The sequence below is a fragment of the Amborella trichopoda genome, chromosome 1 (assembly GCF_054954075.1).
Source record: "Amborella trichopoda isolate Santa Cruz 75 chromosome 1, AtrichopodaSantaCruz75HAP2 v2.0, whole genome shotgun sequence".
Classification (NCBI taxonomy): Eukaryota; Viridiplantae; Streptophyta; class Magnoliopsida; order Amborellales; family Amborellaceae; genus Amborella; species Amborella trichopoda.
In genome coordinates this window covers 52821782-52839208 of record NC_142336.1, presented here as the reverse complement: position 1 = coordinate 52839208, position 17427 = coordinate 52821782, and the positions used below count along the sequence as shown (strand labels likewise).

Genomic DNA, 17427 nt, shown 5'->3' with positions numbered 1-17427 from the left:
AACAAATTAATTTACAAACAATATTTTTATAGTATAACTATACAAACATAATAATTCTAATATTGCATAAAAACTTAACAAGAAATTAAATATAATATGCATGCATGGGCCCAATTCCGTGATTTTTTTATGGATGTATATATGGGCCACAGGTTAGTGATAATATAAAAAACTCCAATAAATGCACACGTATATAACACTTGTATATATTCTAATAAATACCCATATATAACATTAGTGTATATGCAACACAACAAAAAGACCAGAAAAAACAGAAACGTTCATATTTAATCAAACCACCAGTCCCGGTCGTCCACAAATAATCAAAACATTTAGTATCATATAAAAATAGAAATAGAGAATGAAACCAATTGATTATATACGTCAAAATAAAAATAAAAATAACAAGGAGTAAATCAATCAAAATATTATATTTGTAATCTATATTCAACACATACGGGGGAAATTGATATATTAGCTTTATAGAGCATGCTGGTCTCTGATCATCTATATTGTAAATAAGATGATGAAAAATTCTTATATATTTGTTCAAACACCTCCATATATACAAATACATATAAGGCAAAGGCCAAAATCCATTCATAAAAAAGAAGTACAAAATCATAAAAAACCCTAAAGACGAAAAATACAATTGGCATCAAATTATATGCAGAAGAACTTCTAGTAAATTTAGTGTATTTCATAACCAAGAAAATATCAATAAAAATAAATAAATACCAAAAAAGCCAAATAGCTTAATAGTATAATATATAAGCTTCATGTCTATGATTTCTAGGACTCATTTGAAAATGGGCGGAGACCTTTCTCTTCATTTAAAGAAAAATAAAATATATAAAAAGATTTGGGATATCTTTGTCATTTATGAAAATATATAAAGGTATTTTTGTCAATTTTTTTAAAAAATGATTCTATCCGATTTTTTCTCACCTTTACCGATAACCATTAAATTGGACGTGGATCTTCGAAAAAAATAGAGTATAAAAAATTATCATTAAGGTTGATATAAATATTTTAAAAAAATCAAATCCCACATCATTTAATAAATTTTTTTTACAAATCCGTATCTCACATCACCTAATAATATATTTTTTTTAAGAGCACCGTACCAATGATATTTCGGGCCACTAGAGGTGGGCCGGGGTCCGATCGGATCATTACTCGAAAGTTAAATTGCTCTGGTTCTTTGGCATAAAGCTTCAGTTAAAAAGTTACAAAACTCTGGCTCTTTGGCATCAAGTTTCAGTTTTGAAAAAGATCAGAGAGAGAGAGAGAATGGGAATGGGAAACTGGTTTCGAAACTGGTGGCACAAGGAACCCCCACCTCCAATGGTGTTGGTCCCACCATTGTTTGATTTCCCCCCATTGGCTGCGCGAACCAGGTGATTTCCACTTCTCCATTTCCCAATAACCCATTTCTAAATAATCTCCTTTTGTTCACTAATTTTCTGTTTTGGTGGATATTTATATTTATGTCTAATCATAGTTTATGATTTTTATTCGAGTATACAAGTTTGAAGATTTATCAACCATAAATTGTTGATGATTCTGGCAAAACCAACGTTCGACATTTGGTTGAATATCACTTGATCTTTCTCTCAAAACTATTTCATCATTTTCTAGGATTTTCAGATTATTCTTTCGTTCCCATATTCAATTATTAGCGGATGCTGAAATTCTATTTAATTATTTATTCACTAAAAATTGTGGCTATGTCGAGCGAATGTGAGATCATGTACATACAGGAGAGGATTGCATTCAAAGTACTCGTATTTTGGTAAATTGTTTTTCTTTTGTGTTGTTTTAATTTTCCTTATTTGGATGGATAAGTACTTGGAATATTTGATTTTGCACTGGGTTTGGCGTTTTCCAGGTATTATTGGCATTGATTTTTTGGTTGTGATTTCGATGATTTTGATTTTTCCATGATGAACGTTTAACAACGCATGTAGTTTGGTTATAAACCTGCCAAATAATCTGGCTACACTTGGTTAATGCGATATAAGAAGGACCCCATGATTTAGTTGTAAACAACCTGTTTGTATTTGGCTACTGTCATATGGAATGGGGTAATGACATTGGGAATGGATCCATTGATGTTTATTTTAACATAATCATGCCAAGTGATGTAAAAGTGGAGGGACCATCCTCATGGCTTTTGATCATGAGGTGAATATGTGCCACTAATGGGTTGTCAATTCTTTGTGAAGTTTTCAAATTCTTAACATGTATTACATCGGTTAAACCAGTGCTTTAAAATTTGGCTGAGTCGACTCGGACTCAGCGGAGTTACCAGGCCTTGGCACCTTGCTGAGGCGAGTAGTGGTGCCCATAATGGGGAATATGGGCACCTATATAGTACTTGGGTAAGTACCACAAGGACTCGCCGATTACTATAAAACTTGGGGGATATTCACCTGAGTTATAGTACTCAGGCTAGTTCGTACAGTTCTCGCCGCAGCATTGTTACTAAAAGAATAAAAGGGGGGATGGAATTCCGGACCCCTTTTTCCATCTCTCTCTATCTCTACCTCCAAGAACTTTCCCTCTCTTCCCAAATGCTCGCTCTCTCCCCAAATGCTCTTTCCCCTCTTTCTAATTTATGCAAAACAATGAGCTTACCATGTTACATTGCAGTCCTCGATTTCTCATAGCTCGAGAGGTGGAAGCTAGGGTTTGAGAGGTGTTGTCCCAACCTAAGCCATTGAAAAATAGTTTCTTGTGTTGGGGCCCAATGGTCTTGAGAGAGAGAGAGAGAGAGATGGCCAAATATGCACTTTTAGATATCTCTCTTGGCCACACGGCCCATGCTCCACAGCCCTCCCCCCTTTCCCTCTTCACGGCTTGTTTGAGGCATTTTTTGGCTTGGGCAAGACCAGGACACTCCACTAGGACGTGCTTGAGTTATTCAGCTTGGGCAGGGCCAAGTCCCAAGCCAGAGCTGAGTAATTTAACACGGGGTTGAACGGCTAAAAGTCTATTTGTTTTGTGAAAGAAAGGGGTACATAGATAATAGCACTGGCATGTACTTTGTACTCATCTCTTTATTGTGAACATCCCTGTCTCATGGTTTTATGGATTTCCTTTTCTACACAAAACTAAATTCTTGTTGTATGTAAATTGAGTTAGGTTGCTAATGTTGTGATTTTTATTTCCCATTGCAGAATGTTGGTGCCTGCTTATGATCTGTTATTCGGAAAGCTTGCTCTCAAATACCTTTTTGAGGATTATTTTGAAAATGCAGGGCATTTTACCACGAGCATGATGCTCAAGCCTATTGATGACCCTCATGTAGATTTGATTGCAACTATACAGGGTGAATGTTTACCATCTATTTTCTTGTTTAAGAAAGAAAATAATTCAGCATTTATCATAATAAAAGGAAAACTGTTTTGTTAGTTGTTGCAAGCCTTGTGCAAGTCTTAGACGAATATTTATGATCAAATTTGACTTTTCTGGAAGTACATATAACGAATTACTCTTTTAAATGCTAAAAATAATAGTATTTGGCTTTAGGAAATTGAGATTAAGTAGAAAAAATTCATCAGATATGTGCTTGATTACAAAAGAGGATGAATGAAATTTAGGTGTTTTTTCCCCAAAAGAATTAAAATGCATTTGAAGTGCACATAATTTGAGCACCACATTGTGGAAGTCATCATGATGGGCATGTCAAACCATTGTTCTCATTTTTGTTCTATCCATTTGGATTATAATATTTTTTTTTTGGTTTTCGAGAGTGATGGCTATCTCATTCAAGATAAACATTCAGACTGATTTATTTTTATCCATTTCAAATAGATATCTGGGAGATATTTGTTCGCTCATGCAAAAACTGGAACTTTATATTAATCTCTTTAGGTTTCAGGTCCTATTGATCCCAAGAATCCAGAAGCCATTTTTTCAAATGCATCATTTCGCTGGCAAAGGTATTTGTTAAAGCTTCATTCTGTCATCAGTTTTCCATATTATTACTTTGATAATGTAAATGGGGGTTATTACTCACTCTTTGTTTCCACACATGAGTAGGGACCCTTATGATCCTCATACATTTATGGAGGTCTCTGTTTCAAATTCTACAAAGTAAGAACATTTGTTTATTGTAAATGTTTTGCTTGTTTATGTTTCTGATTGTTTTGCAGCTTTACTTCCATAAAATATCACAGTATTGGGACGCGCCAATATTTATTATGCCTTATGTCTTTTGTCTTATAGCATTTTGTGCTTGAGGTCAAGTGCCTACTATCCTAAATATGGCATTGGAGTATTCGCTGTACTCCCTCTGCTAGCACAGAAAAGGTATGGGGTTGTTCTCACTTCTTTGACTATCAGCTCTATGTGATGAAAACTTGTGATACTTAAGTATCTGACAATATGAATTCCATTATACTATTTGGTAATAATTATGTTTGTTAGTGATCTGCTATGGTGCAGTTAGTGTAACCATTGAAAATTCTTATTTTGTCTGAAGTAGGTGTGATAATTAGATATTGGAAAGTACTAAGTGCTTATATTTCATTTTGAAGATGACAACTAATGGAAAGTACGAGTATTTATATTCCATTTTGAAGATGAAAACTGTATTAATCACATGCTTGAACCTTATTTTTACTAGTTTCCATCTGTTGTAAATTTGTGTCAGCTATGGGTTGAAATGTGAATACTGTAGTTTGAGTCAATTGCTATACTTGTTGAAGAACATTCTCTTTAAACTTTTGACATTGATATACTGAATATTTTCATATGATATAGTTATATGTCTTTGGTTTCTAAATTCCAGTCTTGGAATTCTATTACTTAAAACACTCTTTTTGAATTGTTAATGTGCAGGGTGCTTTCAGAGAATTTTGGTGTCACGGGTCTGAGATATGGCTCTGAGAAGCTATCAATAGGAGCCACCTTTATGCCATTTCCATGTATGTAATCTTGATCTCATCATCATCATCATCATCATTATCATCCGAGCCTTATCCCAACTATTTGGAGCTGGCTATACAAATCTTATTCTGCCATTCTACTCTATCAAGGGCCATACCCTCAGTCAGACCATAAGTCACTCCATTTCTTCTCATTGCTTCCATTCCTGTGCTTTTGGGCCTTCCCCTTGCTCTTTTAGCTCATTCCACTTGAACCAAATCACCCCTCCTAATGGATGCTATTCTAGGTTATTGCTGTACATTGCTAGACCACACAAGTCTACTTTCCCTCATCTTATTGCCTATTGGAGCCACCCCTCGGCTGTCTCAAATGTATGTAATCTTGCTTTTCATGAATGAAATATCTTGATTGTGAATTTGCTCGATTATTTATTACAGAGAATTGACATTCTTGTGTCATTGATAGTTTTCATGAGGAGATGAATTCATTCTGCTTGCAAACCTCTTAGAGTATTTTGAAATATATTTCTCTAGTTCTCTTGTTATGGTCCGAGTACTTTTTACTTGTCTTAGGAATGATCAACTTTCAACAATATGCCCTTTCATTTTAAAAAAGAAGAAGACAATACGCCCTCTCATCTAAGGTGTGTCCAGTGTATATTTGAAGCATATGATGCATGCTGATTTATCCTTTTTTTCCTTTATTGGATATTTGAGTTATAAAGCTTGTGGAAAATCGAGCCTTCATCTTCATTCTTACTGAGTCTGCTAAGGCGGTGTTTTCTTTTATGAATGATTTTATCTTGGATTGCACTGGAAGTCTTCTAGATGGTATGGCTTATAAGAGGATTTTCTTTTAATTTATTTTGTCATCTATGTTTTAGCCACCGACTTTCCAAGAAATGCATGGGCAGTAGGCAGGATGGGGAGACTGACTGCAGGAGTTCAGTACAAATCAACCTGTGAGTATGGTTCACCATGAATTTCATTCATAACTACTTCTTACCAGTAAAATCCTGGTATTTGAATAAAATCTCATATGCCATATCCGCCAACTTTCTAAATTTCAATGCTTGCATGTCACTAGCTTTTTCCTCTATATTTGGGCAATGAAGGACCTGCTTTACTATTTAAGAGCAGCATGATTTCAACGCACAACAAAACATTATTCACTTCCAAATGTTTGGACACTGAAGATTGGGAATGATGCATTTAAAGTTATATGCTTCCTAATTATAAAAAGAAAAAAATGAAGAGATATGTTCCTCCCAATTACTATAACCTCAAATCTTTAGTTGACATTGTCCACGTGTTAGTATGATGAGCAAGCTTTATGATATGAAGCTTGCACTTGAATGGCTTGAAATTCATGCATTTCTAAATTACTACTCCCAGTTTCTTTCTGCGAATATATTTGTGATTCGTGAGTGCTATAAATGCAGAAAGCACTTTTATCATGTGAGATCTATACTTATCGTAGTCGGTGTACACCAATCCTTCTTTATTTACTTATCTTCTACTAGGTTGCTCTCAATAGATGTGCTGAATATATTTTACTGCTTGAATTTGAAACTACATGGCACTGATCGATGTGGCCAGTCCATGAATTCATTTATTTAAGCATAAATGCTGAATAAGAACACAAATGAAGTCATTTTTTTCTGCAGAATTCCGGTAAAAGCACATATGAAGTCATATTATTTCTCAAAGAGTTTCTATGACATGAATATATTGGCTATTTTTGGGGTTGTCTGTTTCTTGAACTTTTAAGGAGCACCATTGTAGGGTTTAGCAAATTGCTTATAGCGTACGTGCATAAGTTATGACCATTATATTTGAACTGAAAAGGTAAGCTATGTATCAATCTTGTAGTGAAATCCAGCACATAATTTTCAAAGCTCATAATATTTAAACAAGCGATTTCTGATTCCTATCTCTCTAAATCAACTGGGATACATGGTACTCTTTATGCATGAGACATGCTTTCTTATATAGAATGTATTTCAAAAGGCATCTTCTTTGCCCAATTTTGACTCTCATGGTTTGGATTATCCTATGCAATATGCAAGTGCTTATGGATCACATACTTCTTTCTGACATTATATATAAAACCTAACTTTATGAATGTACTACCTTTTTTTGTTCAAAATTGGTATGCTTTCAGTTCTTTCTGAGAAGAGCTTCTGTAAGATATACTGCTAATATTCTTGGTCGTGTTATCCATTCAATATATACTTGTTGAATCTTTCTTAAGGACCTTCTGTTTAACTAATCTTACTATTTATCAGTGGAAAGCAAATCACCGGAGAGATTTGATGACATAAAGAATTGGAGCTGTGCTATAGGCTATGGGCTAGGCTTAAACAGCCCCATAAATCCATCATACAATTTTGGTCTTGAACTTGTTGGTGGTACAAAGGTCAGATAAATTACTGCTGTTATTTGGGGTAACTTTTCGATTTTAGTAATTTGGTTTTGAATCTGGATAGTGCTCACAAAAGGTTTGCATAGACTGCCTTTTATTAGAAACAATTTTAGCAAGGCTTACAGAATTTCTGCTTGTGGAACCTTGAAAGGATGAGTCGTTTGTCTTAATTGATATGAGTCTCTCAGGCATGTAATCGTTGTTAGGTGGGTCAAAGTAATGATTTCTTTTATTATTCTTGAAATATATTATATTTCTTATTTGCATATTATTTCCAAGAATTTTAGTTAGTTGAAATGATATTCATGATCTACTAAAATTATATGACGAATTGTGCCCCCAACACAACATCCTAGGCTCGCACTGTTAGCAGTTCAAAAAAATAAAATAAAAATTATATGATAAAACATCTCTAGCTTGTTTTGGTGATCTACAGTTCGAGGCTGTGTACCTCAAACCTGTTGCAACCTATTTGGTCTCCTGCTGTAGCTTCGTGACTCTTTGCCGAGCAATTTGGTAGCTGATGATTGTTAAACCAAATGGAATGCTAGTTGTGACTTGTGATTATTTACTCAACCCTTCTTGGAAATTATTCATAGGTACAGAAGCTGGATTTAGAGGAATGAAATGTAATTAATCTCCTGACATTTGATTTTTGGACCATGGTACTTGCTTACAGCTATAAGTCTCCATTGCAAGAAAATAACAGTGAGTTCAGATTTATGTAGATTTGGAATATTTTTGGGCTATCTTTTTATTAAATTTATATACATGCACACACAGATACCCGCCTAGCTCTAATGAGCTTATGCTACAGTTAGGTTATTTTCCATATTGCATGTGTATGTATGTGCATGCATGCGTACGTGTGCACACGTGTGTGGGTGCATATGCAAGGCGAGTGTTCACGTGCTTGCGTTCGTGTGTAGCGTCCATAGATCCAAGATTTGTCAGTTAAGTCTCTAGACTCTTCCCAAATAATTATTTCTAGAAAAATGGAAACTTCAACAAATTTTTAGATATATGGAAACCCCAAAAATGGAAAAATGGACATGCCAAAAATGGAAAAAGAGAAACCCCAAAAGAAATTGCAGAAAGCATTTACTAATTTTTCTTTTGCTAATTTTTTTCTTAATATACTTTTCTTCTATTAAGATGGGGGAAATCTAACAGATCTCGCCAGTGTCTGTCTCCTCTTTTTATAAAAGAAATATTGTTTGTCTTTTGGTGATTTCCTATTTTTTTATATGTGATATGATCTACTGAAAAAACACAAAATTGCTGAATATTTAGTTAATGTGATTCAGATGTCTCTGTTGATTTTCATTGTCAAAGTTATGCTTCTCTTTCTTGCCGGTCTAGGATATTGGAAGATAACTTCTAAACTTTTCCTTTTACGAATGGAAAATTATCCTGATGGCTGGAAGTTTCAGAGTAGCAGTCTATTAATCATTTACAGCTTATAGAGTTGCCTTTCAATTTGCAGATGATTTGTTAGTAACTGTTCACAGGCACTGCAGTGCATATGATCAAATGCATATTCTCTGCTAGACCATATATAGAAAGTGGTTGTTTTTGTATAGCACAACATAGATAGTTTTCTTCAAATTCCAATCTAATCTAATATTTTGTTATGTCATCAATTTGCAGCTTATCTCATCATTTTATCAGCATGTTGTGGTTCAGCGAAGGGTATGTTTCATATGTCCAATTTCTATCTTAGAATGTGCGATGCCATTTGACTAATATTTTATGGGTTTATCATTCCAAAAGTGGGTTGAATTTCATATCTTGAATGTCTTGCTACTTGTATCCTGAAGTGCTGGATTTTATTTGATCCAATACACATGCTTTCTAGTTTATCATTATGTCTAATTTGGCGAGGACTCTATATTTTGACCTGAAAATTTTAAGATAATAGAATGTGCTCGCCATGAATAAGGCAGGAGAGCTTCAAGCTGCTGAATGCTACTGTTTGAAAAGCCTCTTCATTTATATTTATTTTACTTCTTTATGGAATTGCTTCTATGCCTGTATTGCATGGTCTACATTTCAGACTAACATGTTTTATTGGCGTAGGGATCATAATGGATTATGAAGAAATATAAACTGTTTTAAAGGGACTTATTATTGTCTAAATTTAATAATTGACCAAACATGTAAGTGGCCATGTATCTTGAAATTGGTTATTGCTATTGTTAAGTGTGCCTTGCTCTTTTGGCATTTGCCCACTTCCTTTGAGGATTTCCTATCTTGAGAATCTTCTATTAAAACTCATTGATTATCTAGGGGATCTATGAGGGATTTGAAACGACTCTTTTTTATCACATCCAATATGCTGATGAAACCATTTGCATTTTTTTCTTTCTTTTGATGGCTATTATCTTTTTCCAAAGCAACTACTGTCAAGCCCATCATTTTGGAAATAATGCCCAACTATGTGGAAGCAATTTATACACTTTTTATTGTACCTCTGCCTAAACGTTTAACCTCAGCAAACTTGGAACTTGTTCCGTTGCTATCTTTGATTTAGTCCTTAGTATCCAACTGCCACTTGTGACCATTTGGTCAAGAGGTGGTTCTACCGTTGTTTAACTAATTAATTAGTTCTTGGCTCTTGTAGATCATTCAAATGGAGCAAAGAGGACCAAGGACTACGCAGTCCTCTTTAGAAACAAAGCAAAAAGTTTTCACTGGGGAATGCTAATTTATATTATCTTTTGCTTTCAGTTTGGCCATGCATGCACTATTCTTCTTTTTCATTTTTGCTTTCTGGATAAGTAAAACTTCACATGGAAAAATTACAAAAGTCATGAATAGATGCATTTTAAAGAAAAAAATATTTCTTGTTTTTATGGCTTTGCCATCTTGTGAAATATAAATTTAATAGTTCAATTGTGCAGGTTAAGAATCCACTTGAAGAAAGTGAAATAGTTGGAATCACAAATTACATTGATTTTGGTTTTGAGTTGACATCCAGGTAAAATGACACGTATGAACTCAATGTACGTTATTGTGTGTTTTTTAATTTTGGAGACAAGTAAATTTAACATTTACCTTGATCATGGTCTAAAGGATTAATGGATCTGAACCATCAAAGAGCTTGGAAGCATCAAACATTCAAGTAGCTGCATCATGGCAAGCCAATAAGAATTTTTTGGTGAAGGTGTGTTTTCATCATGTCTAAGCGTTGAACTTTCAAATGGCTATTTTGGTTAGTTTATGAACATAATTGGACGTCACTGAAATAGAATGCATAGTAGGTTGATTTCTAACACTTGCAATGGCAGGGAAAGCTAGGCCCTCTCAGCTCATCTGCTGCTTTAGCATTCAAGTCATGGTGGAAGCCTTCTTTTACCTTCAGCATTACAGGTATTTGTAGTGGTTTGTTCTTTGGCCCCTCTAGGTAGAGGTTGTTTGCATGAACCCCTTACACCTCTATTACATTCCCATGCCATTATCTTTCCTTATTGGACATAAAGTTACAATAAAAATGCATTACCATAGCTAAATGGTGCTCACTCTTTTGCGATTAGTTTTTAGTTTTTCACTTAGCGTTTTTCTATTCTCAAAGATGACATAATCTTTATTATCTTTCCTTGTCAAACCAGATCTTAAAAAAGCATACCTATCAGAAAATCACACTCAATCTCACTCAGATGGCAATGCGATTTCCTAAAAATGGGTTGAATCATTCGTAGAAGAAAAGATTTGGTTAGATGATGATTAAGCAGTTAAGTGAGCTTTAGCTTTTTTTATTACACGATTTACTAGTGGTAAAAAGAGTAATGATCACTTTAAATGTGATCCAAATAAATAAAGGACAACAGCACACAAAATTACTTACAATTTAAAATCATAAAAATATCAATTAAATGGCCAAACCACCTTGCAAAATCATTTAGGTAGTCAAATCACCCCATATAACGTTAAGCTTGTTACTTTCTAAGTTCTATTTCACTTAGGTACTTCCTGAAAAAACATGGTCAAATTTGATCAAATTGCCTTGTTCAAAACTGGGAACCCTGACCAAGTAGGGGCATTTTGGAAATATGGTACCACATAAGCGACCCGAGCCAAATGACCATAATATCCCTGGCGGTTCATTGTTAGTAAAATGAAATATGGGTTTAGTATGAGAAAAAGTGAGCTCCGTGTTGCTAACCCTTGACAATAATGGGTATTATCATCATTTGGCAGTTATGTGTTGCTAACCCTGAACAACCAAGGGATTATTGTCATATGTATTGGGCCACTTAAGTAGCTCAATTACCAAAACCACCCAGCTTGTTTAAGGTTCCTTAGGGCTGAAAATTTATCCGGTCTGGGTCTGGATTTGTAACCAAAATCGGATCCTATTTTGATCTGAGTATGGATCGAAGATTTGGAGATGGATCCAAAAAGTAGATCCAAATAGAAATTCGGATTGGATCCGGGTACAGGTGGATTTGATCTGAATTTCGTTACAAGATCGAGGGGGAAAGCTGTGTCATTTGCAGAAGAGATTGGGGCTCCATGCCAAATTCTCCGTCTATATATCACAGTTGAAACCCTTGCTCCAAAAGACACTTGATAGCGCGCTGCTGTTCTCAAGTAAACGAGTCTCTCTCTCTCTCTCTCCTATTCTCAAGTAAAGGACTCTCTCTCTCTCTCTGCGATTCTCAAGTAAAGGATTCTCTCTCTCTCTCTTGTTGCAAGAGTGGGTGTGGCCTCCTTGAGTTTACTGTTTTAACTGGCTGGGGACTTGAGGAACTCCTTGGTTACAATCCTTTTATGAAAGGTTTTTTGAATTATTTTTGTTTTTTAATGGATTGGAGTATATGTGCTGGTCTTGTGATGTGGTTATAATCTTTGAGAAGTGATTTTTCTCTAATAAGAACTTGGCATGTGACTGAGGACATTTTGTTTTCCTTTGCTATTTTCCATGTCTTTTCTTGAGGTATCTAGTTTTTTAAATGTCATGTTTATTCAACAAGAGGAAAATTGGGAGTAGCACGATTTGATTTTCTTGAAAAAAAAATTCCTTAGTTTATTCTAACTTATTAATATTTCTTAATATTCATCTATTTCCTTTTGTTTAGGCTTTTGTTCCTTTATTTTTGGCCCTAGGAATTTGGAATTTTGTGAATGAATGATGCAATGCACTGGGCTTTGGGCTATTTTCGCTTGCAAATTGATGGAAATACATTTTCCTAAAAAGCATTGTCCAACCATAGCGTGCAATCAACAGCCACCAAGAGCCGCAATACCAAAATCAAAATTAACTCAAATAGGAGGGCATGGACTAACACCAAAATTGGAATTGATCCGGATTTGGGTCCTATATATAGTTTCGAATTTGCATTCGGATCAGGATCCGAATATCTGGATCCTATTGGATCCGGATGGATCTGGATTCAAATCTGATGTACTATTTGGATCTGGATTCAGATCTGTGTAGATTCGGACCCGATCCAAAAAATTCTTAGCCTTAGGGTTCCCATTCCTGAATAAGGACAATTTGGTCATTTTTTCAATTTTCCTTAAGAGGTATATGATTGAAAATGAATTATAAATAGTAACAGTGAATGGGATGATTGATCACCTTAATGATTTTGTAAGGTAGTTTGACCTTTTAATTGATATTTTCTCTTTAATATATATTTGATTGAATAAAATACCCCTTCAAATGATGCATTAATAGAACAACAATATGCATATAATGCTGATGTTGAATAGGACTTTATGGGCGAAGATCTGCTCATATTTAGATTGATGCAGAACCTGGCTATTAATTTCATTCAAAAAGCTAGTATCGCGGGAGGTTGGGAGGGTTGATGCCTCAACATAACATCCCATCCTCCATTCCCATTGCTAAGGTATCAAAAGAAAAAAAAAAAAAAGAAGCTGCTATTGTGATGCTTAAAATTTTGTTTAGACAAAATTATGATGGTTTTAAGAAATATGAGCGCTAAAGTATGGTTCAAATATTCTGCAAGTTGTCATTGCTTGAAAAAAAAAAAAGACTTCTGCTAGTTGTCAAACCTTGAAAGGCAAAATACTCTCAGAGATAGGTACAATAATTTATGAAAGAATAATTGACTTGATGCTCACAAAGTGTACAAGCTTTGTTATAAATATGTTAATGTTGTATTTCATTTAGTCATCGGGACCTAAAACATTATTAGGGTATGATGAACAGTCCTACTATTTTTCTCTTTATTTTCTTTTAGAGTACCATACATCTTTGCTTCAAATAATTGACTGGATGCTCACAAAGTGTACAAGCTTTGTTATAAATATGTTAATGTTGTATTTCATTTAGTCATCGGGACCTAAAACATTATCATGGCATGATGAACAGTCCTATTTTTCTCTTTATTTTCTTTTAGAGTACCACAGATCTCTGCTTCAAATATCTTGCAAAATCAATGTGAGATCAAATAAATGTGATATCACGATTGAGCAAAAGATCTGCCTTTTTCTGTCGGCAGCTGTTAGGGATCATCTTGTGGGGAAGACAGCGTATGGATTTGGGATCCAAATGGAAAATCTAAGAGAAGCAAGGTTTGTTATACTGTTTGTGATAGTTAGTCATTTTAATTTATAGTTTTGCAGTAATTATTAGTGTTTACTCCCATTTGATCTGCTTGCGTAGATTTTTTTTGCAATTAAGTGCAATAAGTTTGTACATTGTGATTGATCAGTTTGTTCTTTTTATTGGAAATTAGATACTTGCATCCATGGTACTTGACCTACTTACTAAAATTTAGCTAGCAATGGAAGCACATACTTCTTCTTGTAATAGGTGCATTCACTACAAGTTGGATCTAAAAGTTTAATAATGGTTTTTTAAAAAATAGTTCCTAACAATTTCGAAAAGGTTTCCTATAAATCAGAATATAAATGTATGAAGTAAGCCCATGTTGTCAAGCATAACCATGAATGAATGGAACATGGAAAAGAGGTTAGACATGACACTGGAAGGACCCTAAACACCTGGAGTTAGTAACTAGAGCAAAAGGAGAGCTAAGCGTTGAAATAATTTGTGTCTATTGTAGGCATGCTTCCCAGTTTCATCGTATGAAATTTAAGGGAAGAACCCAGCAAGAAAGCTGGAGGCGCCTTTAGAAGGATGGTGGAATTACATAAATCCCAATAAATTCTTTTACGAGGATCCTTGCTTGTTAGAAATGACATAAGCTCTTGCTAGGCTCCTCCTTATGGAAACCTCGATCTTTCATAGACAGATCAGAAACATGAAAAGTATAATAAAGGGATGTGAAGCATGAGACCCAAAGATTGTGGAACCCAAATGATAGACTAGGAATGGGATTTTAGGTGTTTATGTTTTGGAGATCAATGGCAGAGGAAACTCCAGTGGTTTGCTGGCATTTGTTTTCATTAGGTCTCAACCCGTTTAATTTTTCCCTCTTATGAGGATCCTTGCTTGTTAGAAATCCTAGAATCTTGCTAGGCTCCTCCTTATCGAAACCTCGATCTTTCATAGACAGATCAGAAACATGAAAAGTATAATAAAAGGATGTGAAACATGAGACCCGAAGATTGTAGAACCAAAATGACAGACTGGGAATGGGATTTTAGGTGTTTACGGTTTTGGAGATCGATGGCAGAGGAAACTTTGGTGGTTTGCTAGCCTTCGTTCTCATTAGGTCACAACCTGTTTGATTTTTGTGCTGTTGCAGATCAAGATCATTTAATTAGGTCACAAACACACACGCACACACGTACGCACACTCACGCACTCTCTCTCTCTCTCACACACACACACACACACGCACATATATATATATATATATATATATATATATATATATATATATATATATATATATATATATATATATATATATATATATATAAATAAATGTTGTAGGCCCACTAGCCTGCAACTACATATAAGCCCAACGGCCTAGATTGAATATGGGCTGACCCAATAATCACAATTGCATTTTGTATTTTAATTTTAATTTTTTTATATAAATCCAAAGTCACTTAAAAATTTTGAGCATGTGCTCTTTAAAAATATTAAAATCCAATAAAAATATCAAAAAAATATTTCATGAAAAATAAATTAACCAAAATAATCCCAAAATATTGCAGGGGTAGTTTGGTTAATTTATATTTTACGAATTATTTTTTTTATTTTTTTTATTAGGTGCACGTTTATGAGAAGAATAGACGCTTAAAATTTCACATGATTTGTATTTGTAAAAAAAATTGAATTTGTAAAAAAAATTAAAATTAAAATACGAGATGAGATTGTATCCGTCAGATCGGTCGAGATTGAATATAGGCCAATTAGGCCTATATGTAGTTGTAGGTTAGTGGGCCTACACCAGCATTTCCCTATATATATATATATATATATATATATATAGAGAGAGAGAGAGAGAGAGAGAGAGAGAGAGAGAGAGACTACGCAACGCTTATGGGCGAAAATGAATATTGTTTTTGCCTATAGGCTCATCACTGTCCGAAAAAATCGGACGGCATGCGTTTTTCAACCGTCACGGACATACTAGGTCTATGGCGGTCAATACTTCACGTGGAACCACCTCCGTTGTGGGTCCGTTCAATAAACTGTCAGGACATAGAAGTCCGTGGCGGTGGCGAAACACTGCAGAATTTCGCCTATAGCCATTTTTTAGGTTTTTTCATATATATTGATATATATATATAGAGAGAGATAGAGAGAAAGAGAGAGAGAGACAGCTTACATATGATTGACATACTGATGCATATTTATGCTGGTATGCACTTTGGAATTGGTACTTTTCCTCTATTTCTCTTTCCTTTTTGCTAAGCCATTAGTTCTCACTCTTAAAAGTATTTGAATTCTAGTACTCTGAATTATTGAATGCAGCTACCAAAGGGCTGACCCAAATTATGTAATGCTGACACCAAACAAAGAGCATCTCGCCGAAGGCATGCTTCGTGATCTTGGGAAGAGGCCCATGCTGCAGTCCAATTTAATTTCAGGGAACTTTGATGGCTTACCCCAAGAATTGAAACCCATAGATAAGATCTTATAATCGGAGTATAATGCCTCAGGTTTATTTGCTGGTTTCACATTAAGTATAGTAGTCTTTAGGGCTCTCAGATGATAAGCTGCAGAGAGAGAGAGAGGGAGAGAGATTTTGGAATTGGTCAGGTCCTGAAACTCAGGTGTACTTTGTTTTTTCCTGATGAGGGGAGCTTTATCTTTTTTGGGAAATGCAAAAGTGTCTCCTCATTTTCGGTAAATTTGCAATTTTGGTTTTGTTGGGGCCGATTAACAACATATGATCGGGGGTAATTCGGTCCTTTTTGTTCAAACAACCACATACCATTAACACTCCTGGCTCCTACAAATTCTTGGTTGATTTCTTTCCCATAATTAATGGAATGGGTTCTTTTGGAGTTCATAAGTTCGAGAAAGGTTTCTATACTTCCCTTATAACATAAAAGATCTATGTCTCTCCTATCATTCAGCCGTCCAATTTTTTGGAGCCATTCACTGTTTGATCTTATAGATCAGACGTTACAAAGTTTTTTATTTTTAGTTTTTTTTTTTAATACACGTCATCTTCTCATTGGGGCGCACCTATAAAAAATATTAAAAATAATTTTTTGATGAAATATAATAACCAAAATACCTTTTGAAAATTTTAGGAGTATTTTGGTCATTTTATTTTATTGAAAATATTTTTTTAATATTTTTTGTTAGTGCAAATTTAATAGAGGATTGAAGGTCTAAAATTTGGGACAATCTTAGCCCTCCATTCAAAATAGAGGTTTGGATAAGGAAAAGGGTATAAGTTTTATGATGAAGGGGAAGCATGGAAAGCTTGCCGCAGAAGTTATTGTAAAACATCTCAACATCTATCTCTGTCTCAGTTGCTTCCCCCTAAGCATTTAAAGAGCAAAACCTGAAGCACCCTTTAAATATTAATTTCATGTAATGATTTCCTTTTAAAAAAAGTGCAATGGATGAAATTGTAATTCGGTAGATCCTCATTAATTGGTCTAATTTGAATTTCATTTTGTTATTGTGTGGTGCGGTGAGTGAATAAACGTTGGGAGTGGGTGATTTGAGAGCTACAATTGGGAATGTTAACAAGTGGC

The 17427-nt window shown here is 34.6% G+C and overlaps 1 protein-coding gene and 1 non-coding gene across 5 annotated transcripts; both read left to right on the top strand.

The window, feature by feature from the left end:
- The first annotated feature begins 1150 nt into the window (after positions 1-1150).
- LOC18434857 (beta-galactosidase) lies at positions 1151-16727 on the top strand. Of its 4 annotated transcripts, none has more exons than XR_016060192.1 (15): positions 1151-1400; positions 3183-3334; positions 3887-3947; positions 4048-4101; positions 4234-4317; positions 4849-4934; positions 5183-5267; positions 5780-5857; positions 7184-7314; positions 8971-9012; positions 9944-10300; positions 10396-10486; positions 10611-10692; positions 13794-13866; positions 16187-16727. XR_016060192.1 is itself a non-coding variant. In XM_088873091.1 (15 exons), the coding sequence occupies exons 8-15, from the start codon at positions 5818-5820 to the stop codon at positions 16353-16355; spliced, it is 705 nt and encodes a 234-aa protein (XP_088729217.1). In that variant the 5' UTR covers positions 1151-1400; positions 3183-3334; positions 3887-3947; positions 4048-4101; positions 4234-4317; positions 4849-4934; positions 5183-5267; positions 5780-5817; the 3' UTR covers positions 16356-16727. The 4 variants fall into 4 exon arrangements, 2 of the variants coding, with proteins under 2 accessions (XP_088729217.1, XP_006844983.1); XM_088873091.1 differs by having other exon boundaries at positions 10224-10300; XR_016060191.1 differs by lacking the exon at positions 5183-5267.
- LOC148783923 (small nucleolar RNA snoR118) lies at positions 12448-12533 on the top strand. Its single transcript, XR_016047587.1, has one exon. It is a non-coding gene; the product is annotated as a small nucleolar RNA snoR118 (small nucleolar RNA).
- Positions 16728-17427: the final 700 nt, after the last annotated feature.